The 13,304-nt window shown below is 41.5% G+C and overlaps 2 protein-coding genes across 2 annotated transcripts in view; one reads left to right on the top strand and one right to left on the bottom strand.

The window, feature by feature from the left end:
• LOC104962511 (collagen alpha-1(XXVII) chain B-like) overlaps positions 1–773 on the bottom strand; it is a 19,669-nt gene extending 18,896 nt beyond the window's left edge. Inside the window, exon 1 of the mRNA XM_010790944.1 lies at positions 723–773. Within this exon, the coding sequence (XP_010789246.1) occupies positions 723–773 (51 nt within the window). The remainder of the gene's footprint in view (positions 1–722) is intronic.
• Positions 774–3,152: 2,379 nt separating this feature from the next.
• LOC104962510 (collagen alpha-1(XXVII) chain B-like) lies at positions 3,153–13,237 on the top strand. Its single transcript, XM_010790943.1, has 11 exons — positions 3,153–3,197; positions 5,489–5,542; positions 6,834–6,878; positions 7,804–7,857; positions 8,982–9,026; positions 10,856–10,909; positions 11,944–11,988; positions 12,498–12,551; positions 12,802–12,846; positions 13,054–13,107; positions 13,220–13,237. The coding sequence occupies exons 3-11, from the start codon at positions 6,858–6,860 to the stop codon at positions 13,235–13,237; spliced, it is 390 nt and encodes a 129-aa protein (XP_010789245.1). The 5' UTR covers positions 3,153–3,197; positions 5,489–5,542; positions 6,834–6,857.
• Positions 13,238–13,304: the final 67 nt, after the last annotated feature.

Raw genomic sequence — 13,304 nt, 5'->3', positions numbered from 1 at the left:
TTAGTTCGAACATAAGTCGGCTCTACAAATTCTTACAGAAACTTCTCTTTAGTGGACTTACGATAACCATTACATGTACCAGATCCTATTATATAATTGTGAAGAGCTACTTTTACGAGTTTTTTTTAGATTTAAAATCACGTTTCAGGCCCCGAAATGTCTTTTTTGTATTACTTAACTCGGGGTTCATTTTGGGTGGGGGATTGGGGCGGTTGACTGGGTACTGGCACAATTACTCAAAGCGTAGTGTCCGTTGTAAAATATTTTTATTATTTGGGAGGACTTTTTGTAATAGGTTTAACGACAGTTTACAAGAAGAAACCAATAGTTACATTGACACTCCCTATACAAGCTATTTTCTTTGTAACGAAATTAACATCCATTGGCGGTGTTGTGCAGGTTTGCGTTTTGCAAGGTCAGGAACAAAAACTGAATAGGTATTTCCTTAGTAAATATATTTTGTGAAACTGTATGAGTTCCAGAGTTATGTAGGACCTTATGTCACAGTGTTGTATACTTTACGAAGCGACGTCAAGACGTATACAATAGTGACGATTGTAACTCCTAGCAAATAATTTCTTGTAGAACTTACACATGGTTGACTGTTTTTGGAGCGACTGTCTAAATAAACAATAGTCGAAGACCGACGTCGATTTTTAACTGCTCGGGATGTTACACGTGGACCCGCACGCATTTTTACTACCGAAGGTCTAACACGTTACCCAGCAGAGTGAAGCCAATAAAAAGTAGGAGCAGAAGGAGCCCCGAGCCATAGTAGCAAAGACGCACCGCAGATCAGGGAGGGGTGGTCTTCGTACCTACTCTTATACGTTCCTTTGGTGCTCTTCTCCTTTACTCAAAAATTTCGTTACCTGCAGGCACAAGGAGGCCTAGCAGTGCACTCTCGCTACCCCCCGGCCCAGGCAAGGACACACCTACTGGTGGCGGTGTTCGACTAGCAGACTGTCGTTCGGTCGAGACAGGGGCAATAAGTGTCTTTGGGACGGGTATGACGTTGGACACTCTGAAGTCTTTAGGCCTCGTAAAGTTTTACGTTTTACCCCCCTCAATCACCTAGCGGTCGACAATCTAGATTGTAACATTGCTACCGAATAACATCAAGATTCACGTGCAGAACGCGGACTCGTGGACAGGTCCTCGCACACCGGATTCCTTTCAAACTCATACATCAACTCAGTTCATATGGAATGCAGTTGGAGGTCAACCAATCACAGAGCTTGAGAACTAATCACGGGGTTTGTCAAACAGAGCCCATGGTGTAGTCCTAAACGATAGCTGGGGATTCTGGGTAGTGTAGTGTCTTCTGCCATCCTTTACTCCGAAAAAATATTTGTTTCTCCGAATCGAAGGGGAAAAATACAAAAGCATTGCACACAATTTAAACCAATCAATTTTGTGTAATTAACAAGGATAATCTGGTGTTTTTTAGTCGATGAGTAGTGCAGATATCACTGTAAAATCAATCGACAGTAAGGGGAATACTTACTTCCGGGTGTACAATTCTCCGTTATCCAAAGGGAATGGACGCTCACATTGCCTTTAAGGGCAGCCGATACAAACGAATGCCGTGCTTTCATGAGCGTCAAATCCCGCCGCAGATGGGAATACATTGCAATCAGTTGAAAGCTATTTGCGTCCCTTTATGAAGCTGAAGGAGCCTAGGAGCGTCACAACTGCACGCCACGGGACCCTGACCAAACGTCGCTCCTGGACGATTATGGAGTGAGAGTGTGTTGGCATAAACACCTTCATAACACACAAGAGGACGGGTAATAACCGGAAAAGCATGACATGGGACCTTTAAGTTAAACGGGAGAAATAGGAGAAATCAGTGCAACGAAAAAAATAAAATAGTCTCACTCAACCCCCAGTATCCCCCCATTGACAACAATGACAAAAGGTGCTGATATCTGGGGTTGTAAAACTCTGGAAACAGCCAAACTTGCTATCTCCTCCATTTGTTGTGCTAAATTAAGCTACCAAGTCCTGTTAACCTGTGAGGTAAAATTGCATTATGAATTAGGTTTCAGTGATTTTAGTACACTGACAAGTTAATTACTGAATATCAACACCAAATAGAAGCCAACTGTAAAAAGAACTATCTTTAAGTTGTTGTTCCTTTCCCATCCCAGTCAACCAGGCGTACATAAACTCAGTAGCCTTTCTAGTGGAGCCCTGCTTTCCATCAATACTACCAAATGTCTCTCAGGATGTTAGCAGAGAGATATTTTAATCCCCATGCACACTCTGCAGCAGGCTAGAGAGTGCTCGGTATAGGTCTCTTGGTGGGGACTTGTTTGTTTACACCAAGACTCATTTTCCTTACATCGGCCTCCTGCTGAAGCTGCACGCCTCTGGTTTAGTTATTCTGTTTCCGACAGGCCAACACAACTGGCGGCTAATGACTTCACACATGAGGGGATAGACGTGTTCTTCCCTCAGAGATGACCGCACACGACTCTATCTTCTCCGCTGTAGGCCTTGATTGTGAAAAGATTAATACATTTTGCAACCAGCTGGCATGCTCATTGGAGACCACAGGGTATGAAGGTGACCATTAATTACCCTGTTGGGTCTCACTTGTGCCTGTCTAATTGGTTTGCTAGTTTAATTAATGCAGGATTGTTCTGCATTGTTTTGCCTCAGTGCATCCGTGGCAAGGATCAGAAAACTCGTGGCCAAGCTGTCGGGCTGCAACAGTAAATAGAAACGTGATTGGTCTTGTGTAGAAATCTAATTTTATTCGGCGTTAACCAGCCAATGCTGCTATGCGGTCTATTGGTTTCACAGCCATTATGTTGCTCTTTGCTATTGACCCTCTCTGTAAACCTTCCTGCTCTTTTATTTTTTGAGAAAACAAAGTCAAGTCCTCCTTTAGGCAATAGGAAACTTCAATGTAATTTCAGCTCCTCTTGTATTGATCAAGATGCTATTGAACACAAGGCGATACCATTTTCTAACTAAATTCAAGATAAATGTTACCCTTTTCAACCAATACGGACATAATCTCTTTCTCCAAAGTGCTTCATTTAGTAGTACTTGTGGCTTTTTCAGGAAATTAGATAAGATGCCGGGATAATTTGTACTTGTTGGATATGCAAATCTCTAACCAATTATTTTTCCATCAACAGGGACAAAAAGGTCATGGCGGTCCTTCTGGTCTTCCAGCTGAGCCTGTGAGTACTTCAATACTCCGTAAACATGGCTACAGTGTAATTTATATCATACAATTTCTCTGTCTCCTCACCAGTGTACCATCAAGTTGTAATGTTGCTCTTTGGCTAAGTCGGTAATAACATATCATTTAATCCAATTTTACAAAATGACTATGGTAGCAGATAACATCTTGAGTGGTTACAGCAAACCCCAAGGTGAGATACATAGTTGATTAGCATTGTCTTAGGAGAGTGTTAATGTTATAACGAGGGATGGAAACAACCATGAGGCAATCGCAGTACATTTTCAAGCCTCTGAAAACAACAAAAATGTGATTTCTCTGCCTCCTTCGACACAATCCCTCCTCCGTCTCTTTGAAGTGTTATCATGCTGACTAAATCCACTGCATGCTGTTTGTCTGTCTGCTGGCTGCACTGTTAGCTGTGTGTCAATGAATGTTTACTTATCTGAAAGTAGAGCCAAGAGGCCCCAGAAACATTTCCCATGAGACTCCAGCATGTCTCTCCATTTATAGTTACAAGGGAAAGTATTAACACCGACATGTTTGTGGTATTAACAAAGAGATATGGGGTGGCGGGGACATTAGACATTAGACATTAGTTGTTTGGGAATCTTGTCTGGAATAGAGAAGGAGCCATTTTTGGCCGAGGTACAAGTGGGCTAAATAGTTTGGACACCCCGAGGTCATTCCTCTCCCTACTCTCCCTCTTTCCTGAGTCCAGATCCTGCGTACTATCTTTGAGAAGAATGTGCTGTGTCACAAAAAAAGAAAGAACAACTTTTCCTCTTCCAATCAGTTCTTTCTCTCTCGAGACAATATGCTATTTTTTGTGGAAAATCAAATTCCACATGGTTAGAGCCAGTTTATTTTGATGCGTTTTCTTCATACATTTTTTGAAATAAAAAAAGTAATTATTCTTAAAGCTACATTTAACTGGTGTCAATGTAAAATATGAAATATATAGTGCCTTTACCATTTCCAGAACACATACAATAAGAGTTTCCATGGCATATACACCACACCACCTTCTGCTTACAATCCAAAAATGCAAAAAATGACTCCTGTACAACTAAACATCTGTCAGTATTGAATTTCGATCTACGGCTCCCTATAAAGTCAACTATAAAGTGTCTGTTATATACAAAGTGAATGTGTAAACGAGGGAGTGATTTTGGACACAGCTCGTATTCACGGCTGTTGGCTTTCTTCCTCTCTACCTTTAACTTGTAACATTTCTACGTTTCTTTGCTCGCTACTGCCACCAACTGTCGAACAGCGGAACAGTGTGGTTTACATCCACAAAACATTTTCATTATCACCTTCTGCAGTCAGCAGGTTTGTGTATCAGCTATGTGGCTTTTTCAACACATAAGATGGGAACCAAACATATTTCTGCTTATCAAAAAAATAAATATGGTATTCATAAAACAAATTCATAAGCGCCCATTTTTATGTCGAATGATTAGACGTAAATGGTAAGCAGACTTTTAATAAACCAGATAATGTGTGGTTATTTGCCAGAGTCCTGTATCCTCGCTGGGCTTGTTAAGCAGAAATGACCTTGCTGTTTTACAATATTTTTTTTATTGCAGCAGTTTTTGCTACAGCTATTATGATTCTCTGTGGCATTCTACAACATTTTTCACACCATTTCTAATAATACATTACTATTTTAATCTCGTATAACACATTAATTATCTGGTTTTTGGCAGACACATAACTGTCGCCAGTGTATAATGAATGTGGCGAGCCTCAGCATGCCTTCACTAACTAATCCTGTTTTACCCTTCCCATACATGTAGAATTAAACATTCCTCTCGGGGGGGATGCATGTGGTTCGGTCTCACCACAAGGAAGGAATGACTCATGTGTTATTCTCTGCGTTGATGAGGATGAACATATTAAGGCAAAACTGCTTCACAGCATGAGACTCGACCGCATTATAATAGCTCATACTGTCGATATAATTGGTGCTAAAAGTGCTAATGTCTACTCTTTCCTTAGGCAACACGGAGGCGACCAAACAAAAGGTCTCTAATGTAAAGCTGACGGATTTAATTCTTCTTTCGGACAATTGACTACTGTTTACTACATCTTAATATTTCTTAAAGTTATACTTTTTGATTCCTATTATTGCAATCAGTGGGGCTCCAACAGACTCAAACATTTTTTTCCTATAGATGACCTTTTCCCTTCCTGCATCCTGCAATGCTTTCTCCCTTCCTTTTCCCTCTCTTAGTCTCCTTCCCTCCTCCGGTGCTGATTTCTCTCCTGTCGCTCTCTCCACAGGGTGAACGGGGAGATGATGGAAGCCCCGGGGCCAAAGGCTATCCTGGCAGGCAGGTGCAGTAAATCTAGTGTTGTGGTGCTGGTTGAGCAGGGCCACACACACACACACACACACACACACACACACACACACACACACACGGAGACACACACGGAGACACACACGGAGACACACACGGAGACACAGGGGCACGCATACAATATTTTTTTTTAAAGGATGCTAGGAAATCATATTTGTGGTGAATTCAGGGTTTATCAGTTGGTCTTTTTAATAAATCAAATTCCGCTTGTAGGTTTTTCTTTACCGTCAGAATGATAAATAAAATGGGATTATTGGGGGAATCACCAAATCCTTGTATGTATTCCGTAGCTAGAAAAATAATCAAATTTAAAGATATTGAATGCCGGCAGGAAATCTCAGCAATCGGCCTTTCTGTCTCAGTCTCATAAAAATCTAATTTTCGAAATCCAAATAAAGAGTTGGCTGCGCCTTACTAAAAGAAAAAAAAGCCCCCTGAGCTGTGGAGAAGTACCTGTGGTGTAATTTCAGAAACGCATGCCCCCGGTCCAGCGAAGAAATACAATGTAAAAGGTTTCCATAGTAAGCGCTACTCTGAAGAAAGTAAAGGTAATAAAAGTGTAACTAATGCCACAGCTCCCGGGGACAACTTGCTTCCTGTGTCCGTCTTAAATGTGAGATTCATTCTTTGGACCACTTCTAGGAGTAGTGTTTGAGTCAAAGCTAGATTGTCATTGACTTTCCTCTGCATTTAAAATGGGTTTCCTCTCAGCTTTAGACAAATGTAAACTCTGAAAACAGCCAGACAACATCTTGCTCACTTGTCCACTGAATGTTTATCTTAGCGTCGACTTCAGGCACGGGTGTTTGCCTCTGTGCTTTAGCACACTTACTGTGATCCCTATAGGCACTTAGTTGTGTGTGATGGATTAGGTTTGAGCACCCCCTACCATCTGTGGGCTGTGAATCACTGGTGCTGTAAGTTTATGTCAAGGCGGTGTACTCTGCTGTGGGGAGTTCTCCTGAGCTGAGAGTTGATCTCAGAAGTTGCAGAGACAGATTTTCTGCACTGCTGGATTTGCTGGCAGAGTATCTGAAAAATTAATGTGAATGCTGCTTTTAAGTATAGACACAGAAAATGCCAGCCAAGAGGCTAATTAGAAATGTGACAATACAAAAGTCTGGGTAAAGTCGCTCAGCATCCAGGAGCGAAAATGAATTTGTTATCTTTTATATTTTAACTTTTAAATGTTTTGTTGTTACTCAAATGAAGTTCTGCCACCGTTTGTAACCACAGACATATGTTTTGTCATGTATTACATTCAGGGTTTACCCGGGCCTGTAGGAACAATGGGGCCAAAAGGAGTCAGGGTAAGTAGATGTTGGAAATATTACATATTTGGCATCAATCTGTGTTATTAAACTCTTTAAAGAAGTACTGTATATTTCAGATTGTAAGGCTCAAAGTGTTAAAAGCACTGACTTTCTCTGTTTAGTTATATTTCATGTTCTTGTCTTGCATCCTCACTCAGCTGCCACTGAAAGCCACAGAGAAAAGAGGCACGACTCTCCTCTCTGTATTAAAGCTTCGGAACTTTCACTCCCTTAAACGAACTGTGAAATGCCTGCTAAGTGAATTTCCTAACTAATGTGGGTACATAAAATGGCCAGTGTCGTAAACGCCACTCTTCTGCCCTTGTTAACTCCATGATGATAACGACAGATGGTTTTGTTAGTAAAGTACTGTAAGAGCACTTAACTCTAGCTTTTTGAAAATCCTTTCCATGCTTTCTGTCCTTGTTAGCATTGGCCAAATATCATAAAAACTATATTGCTCACCCGCGGAACATAACTGTAATGCATTCAGACGTTAGCGTCTCGTTAAAATGTCATGGCTGTAATTTGTGCTTGTGCCCTTTTCGCCACTTTTCTCCAGTTTTTCCTCCTAGCAGGTTTGGCAGAGAGTTCTTCAGAGATCCCTGATGTGAGGGTATGTGCCCTTGGACTACATCGTGGAACCCAGCACCATGCAGTCCATGGGCATATACACTTTCCTCAAGGCTTGGCTCTACAACAACACTCCACCGTAGCAGATAGACGTCAGTGCTGTAACAAATGAATACTGCACAGCTGACATCTTTGAAGAGAGTTTTGAATACGTTAGCGTTGTTGTCATCTACCAATTCTTAATCACGTCCATCATCTCTGCTCAGTCTCATTGTCAACCTTTTTTCTGCTTTTCCATCTATCTTTGCCACATCTGTACGCCCTCTCCATCTTTCATTCATCTCTCTAGGGTCACATTGGCATCACTGGACTCTATGGCTTTCCTGGTTCTGATGGCGAGAGAGTGAGTATTAGTGGCTGTGAGAGTAAATGACCACTGGGCTGCATTATGACTGTCCATGGGAGAAATGATCAAATAGTTTTCATTCTGGAAGTATTGCAGGCACAGTTAATCAAATTATAATGTGTATGACGAGAGTGGCAGGCTCCCTTATACTGTATTGGATTACATATACCCCCTCCCACCCCACCCCTACTGTCCAGGTCAACATGCAGGAGTCGGGCACTTAAACCAAGCAAAGACAAACATTCCCATGAACCTCCAGGACAGTCTTTAGCATTGCTTGTCAAGGAGTGCATTTGTTCTTTGATTAAATCATACATCAAACTGTGGAATAGATTTCAATGAAATGTGTTAAAAAACGCATAGCATGGACCTCAGGGGATCAATTGCTTTGGTGAAAGCAATAATAACAGGTCACATTTCTACTATGACATGACAGTCCTTTAACTAATGAGGACATTCTGTCAGTCTCAGCTGCCCTTTAAGTTTAATACCGACATGGCATGGTACCAATCTAACATGGCAAACAAGTCATAGCGTAAATTCATTTGAGGCTTTGGCTGAATGTACAGGTCAATCTAATGAAGGTTGACCTTAAACCTGACAAGCTGAGCCTGAACTGTCCTAAAATGACCGTTCTGTGGAGGATGAACTTTTCTGATCTAGTTGAGAAACTCTCAAATCAAAGTCCATTTAACAGCAGATGCTTAGATTGTATGTGACGTATCATTGGAAACTGCTGTTGCAAAGGGTAAACAGGCCACAAATGATGAAGGGATGCAGTGTTTCCCACAGAATTTGATTCTATTTGTGGGGGGCACCGCACCGCAACCCCCCCCCCCCCACCAGCCCACCTCACTATCCTAGACCACCAAAAAAAATAAAGAATAATAATATTTTTTAATTTTATTTATGAGATCCATTTGTGGCGACCCGCCACAAATAAATAAATGTATGGGAAACACTTGGATGGAAACATATTTCTATGTTTTGATTGTTTTATCTTACATATGGAGCATCATAGCCTCAAAGGGCTGATAGTGTCTGAGGAAAATATATTCATATATGTTTTTACATTTTGCACTTCTATTGCTTATGTAGCTCCTTCTCTTTTCTGTTTCCAGGGAATTCCTGGCGTTCATGGGAAGAAGGGCAAGATGGGTAGGCCGGTAAAGTTTTCTCTCAACATACTTCTCAGAGAACATTTTTAATGCAGCCTCATGAAAGTGGGGGTGTTTTGTCTTGATCTATGGACTCTTACTTCACTGAATAGCTACTGTAAGGTGTATTCAATGAGCATCTCTCTGACAAAGACTATAGTTCAGTGTGAAGCCCCTTCTGGCCCTCGCTGTGAATCTGAGAGGAAACGTTGTACTTCCATTTTGGCAAAGTGATGCCCGAGATTAATATAGGGATTGATAAAAGAAAAATAAATATGCACTTTTAATAATTCAACAGAATGTATTGGAAACATAAATGATCACGTGTCAGCAGATTTAAGATCATGGCCTCATATTAAAGTCAGTGACCCCTTATCTATAAATCTTGTAGGGCACATTTTCTCTTGCTGAAGTTTATTAGGTAACATTGAATGTTATGGAGTGTGCTCATTACTATGCTTGTTTTGCATGAGGCTGGTATAATAATGCGATGTGTCAGTTGTGGGTTTGGCCCTTCCCACAGATCAGGGAAGTATATCTTCAATGGCGCCTGGAAGGACATTTCCCATCCTTCCAGGCTGACATGGAAAATACTTCATAACCACTCGTGTAAATCTGCTTTTCTCCCAGCCCGAGTCTGGTTGCACATGTTCTCTGATATTATTATGCAGCAGCGGTCAGTGACATAGACTGGTTCCACAAAATACAATCACAATAGCAAAGTTCAGTGGAAAACAGTTATCTTCCTCTGTGGTGAAAAGTGGCCATGATTCAGACAAGAAGTTCCTTTTTCTGTCCTGAGTCAGCAGTAATGCCGCTTAACAAAATCTGGAATAGCAAATTCTGCACTGTATGTATTTGATTGTGTTTTAACAGCTCTCTCGTTCCTCTGTTGACATTATGAATGGCAAGTAGGAACGTCTTCCAGTTAAAAAAACAAAAGATAAAACAAAAAATGATCAATGCTATTGTTTATACATAGCCCAGTGGCATAATTTCCATCCGACTGATCACATAATGAAGTGTCTCGCTTAAAGTTGCCGTCAGTTAGAGAACTAAGGCATGTGTTTCTGATCAAACCAAGTCAGCATTGAGATTTTCCACATTTCCTGAGGCCTCATGTTGCACCCATTACTGCTCATTACTTTGTCCACATTTGCCTAATGTTCTAAGTCAGCAGTCTGCCACACAAACAATCCCATCGTTGCCATCTCCTGAGGTTCTTTTACTCGATACTTCTCCTCCTCTGTCTGCAGACAGACGACAAGATATCTCTCTGCTATCTGCCATTTCTCATTTGTCCAACCACGGCTTTCCTTCTGTAGGCGAGTGCTGAGCCGTGATGTGAGTTGGTTGCATGTTGACCTTGGCCTAGCGACAAGCACACGTCGAGCATGTGGCCTCGCGGCTGCATCGAGCCTCTTGTTCTGCCTCTATAATGGAATTACAAGCGCAAAGCAAAAAAAAGGACCCAGTCATCAGTTTCTGGGCCAAGCAGCTTTGTACGCCATTTAGGCGAGTCCTGGGGGTTTTGTGCGCGTGCTGCCAGCGCGTGCACAAACAGAAGCTTGGTCGCTCAGAAACACTCAGCCGTGGAATTTCCTGCCGGTCTCCCAGGAATGAAGAGCTGGAAGTGCGTTTTAGAGGAGTTGCTTGGCTTTGCTCTGAAAACTTCTGTTTTGGGAAAAGTGTTGTTGCTCCTCTGTGCATGCTGCAATAACATTACTGACAAATCCGGGGATATCTTACAAATTCAAGTGTTTTGATAGCATGAACATGATGAAGCCACTCAGTTACCCCTCTGGTTTCATGGTCCTGCTGTTTGTTTGTGTGCTCAGGGGTTTCCTGGTGACTTTGGAGAGAGGGGACCTCCTGGCCTTGATGGGAACCCAGTAAGTTGAATTATGTACATGAATGCACTCATTTATTATACCCTTTTGCCACAGTGCAAATCTTCACATGTGGTTCAAAAAGACCTGACTGAGATTTCACCATATTTTAGACATGGCACATTTTATTTAAAAATGGCAGTACATGTAGAAACTAAATATAATGAAAAGAAATGGAAAGTACACTCATTAAGGTACAAAAAGTGGAAACATTACATGTTACTTGTTAGACGCTTTTATTCAAAGCTACTTACAAACTCAATACTGTGGGCAATCCCCACAGGAGCAATTTGGGGTGAAGTGTCTTGCCCAGTGACACAACAACATGCTGACTGCAGTGGGGTTTGAACCTGTGCTCCCCTGATCCCAACACCAACGCACTATTCCACTGCGCCACACGCCTCCACAGTACAAATAAATAACTCGGTCCTCACCTACTGGAGAACTGTTTTACAGAAAGAACCTCATATTCTTGCTCCTGACTGTCCCCCAAGTCTCAGTCATTCAGTAACTCTCCCATCATAATCCATACAGATATCTTTCAGGGCAGCTTCAGCAGTTTCTGTCTTCTTCCTTCAGTCTGACCCTTACTCCTCATGATTGACAGGGTCAGTGTTGGATTTTGATTAGCTGACCTCTGAGGGCCTCCTCTAGGTCTCATTTCCTCTGCCTCCAGAGAGAAGAGTTGGTTTTCCATCAGGCTGAATTCATCTCCTTTCATTCATAGAGGAATAGTAGGAAGGCGACAGGAAAGCCACACTGGGCTGTGTGTCATCCCTCTCTCCTCTGGGTGTGTAGCTGGAGAGGATGTAGTCATGCGGATGCAGGGTAGATCATTTGGAACAAGCCTCTCAGTGTTTTCGAGTGCCAAGGGTTCACTCACTATGCTGAAATGAGTGAGGAAACTATACAAAGGCTATAAGTGGATAAAATAAATGGAAACATACTGTTAACTTCCATGTGTACACCTCTGTATGAGTGTGCTTGTGTGGCCTCTTTTCTTCATCTCTCATTCTTTGCCTTCTGCTTCCTCTCAGGGTGACCTGGGGTCTCCTGGCCCATGTGGAGTCCATGGTCTCACTGTGAGTGTTCGGGGATCCTTCTTTTTGATTTAACAACTTCATGTTTTGTGACACTTTGCTAACTTTTTTTAATGTTGTGTCTCGACGTTAAGCACATAGAGTAGATGTTTCTTGTCTTTTAAGAGCTCCCAAAATTACAAATGAATGCATCTGGACATTTTGCCTTTTTTTGTTGTTTTAGTTTAGTTTTATCACAGTATCTCAGTTTACACATACAATACCTTTACCAATGAATGTAAACATAAACAAAATAAAACTTAATGGAGACGTTTTAAATATTTTATACCAGGATAAACCTTAGTTCATTGGAAATATATTTAAAAAGAATAGAGAAGAGGGGAGGACGAACAGTATCAGGCATCTATATATTCAAGTACATACATTTTTTTATAAGAAAGGTTCAAATGACACATAAGCCATAAATATAAGGAGATTAAAAAAACTTAAATTGTGAAGACGCAGAGAATTCAGCTTTACATAATGTGTGCTTTATGTGTTCATGTGTGCAGGGAGACATGGGCCCAGAGGGCATTATCGGCTTTCCAGGGCCACCAGGACTGAAGGTAAATGATGTGGTGTTGTAGTTATGTCTCTGTCAGGTTTTGGTATGTATCCAATGTAAAGTAAGTGGGATTTGATTGATTAACCAGAAATGTCTCCCAGTTGCGGTTGAGCTCTCTTTGATGATCAGGAGTGACAAGTGGTTGATGATTAAATTATTCCAGAGCCTGAGTATGTAATTCATGTTGAACGGGAATACGCCCAGCCTGCTCATTCATCATATTGAATCTTTAATCTTGTTTTTTCCCCGAGGGAGTACCTGGAAACCCAGGGGAACCAGGACTGAAAGGTGATAAGGTGATCTGCACACGTCTTTCTCAATACTCACCTGCTATGTACAAGAATGCTAAAGGCGACAAATCACTTAAATGTATTTCAAACTCCTCAGAAAGCTAACACCATAAGCCACGGCTTGTAACGCAGCATTTCTGTGGTGCGTGATGATCGAATAACTTTTGAATAACATTCATGTTTTTATTTCATGTTCTTTTGTGTTTTTTTCAGGGGGATGTTGGCTTACCGGGGGAGCAAGGGGAGTACGGATTCCAAGGGGACAAGGTAAGTGTGTGTTTGTATGCGCTCAGGTGGTATGGGGGCCATTTTGGAAAACATTTGATTGATGGTTTAATGGTTTCTCCTATCTGCATGTCAAATTGTCCTTTGACTCCAGATGGCTTCATATGATTAGATATGTTTTCCAACCTCAATGTCTTTAGGCAGCATGTTCATGTGTGTGTTTTATTGATTTTTGATGT

This window comes from Notothenia coriiceps, unplaced genomic scaffold, assembly GCF_000735185.1.
Source record: "Notothenia coriiceps isolate Sejong01 unplaced genomic scaffold, NC01 NC01_scaffold00034933, whole genome shotgun sequence".
NCBI lineage: Eukaryota > Metazoa > Chordata > Actinopteri > Perciformes > Nototheniidae > Notothenia > Notothenia coriiceps.
The sequence above is the reverse complement of the archived record's forward strand: the minus strand, read 5'-3'. Positions and strand labels throughout refer to the sequence as shown.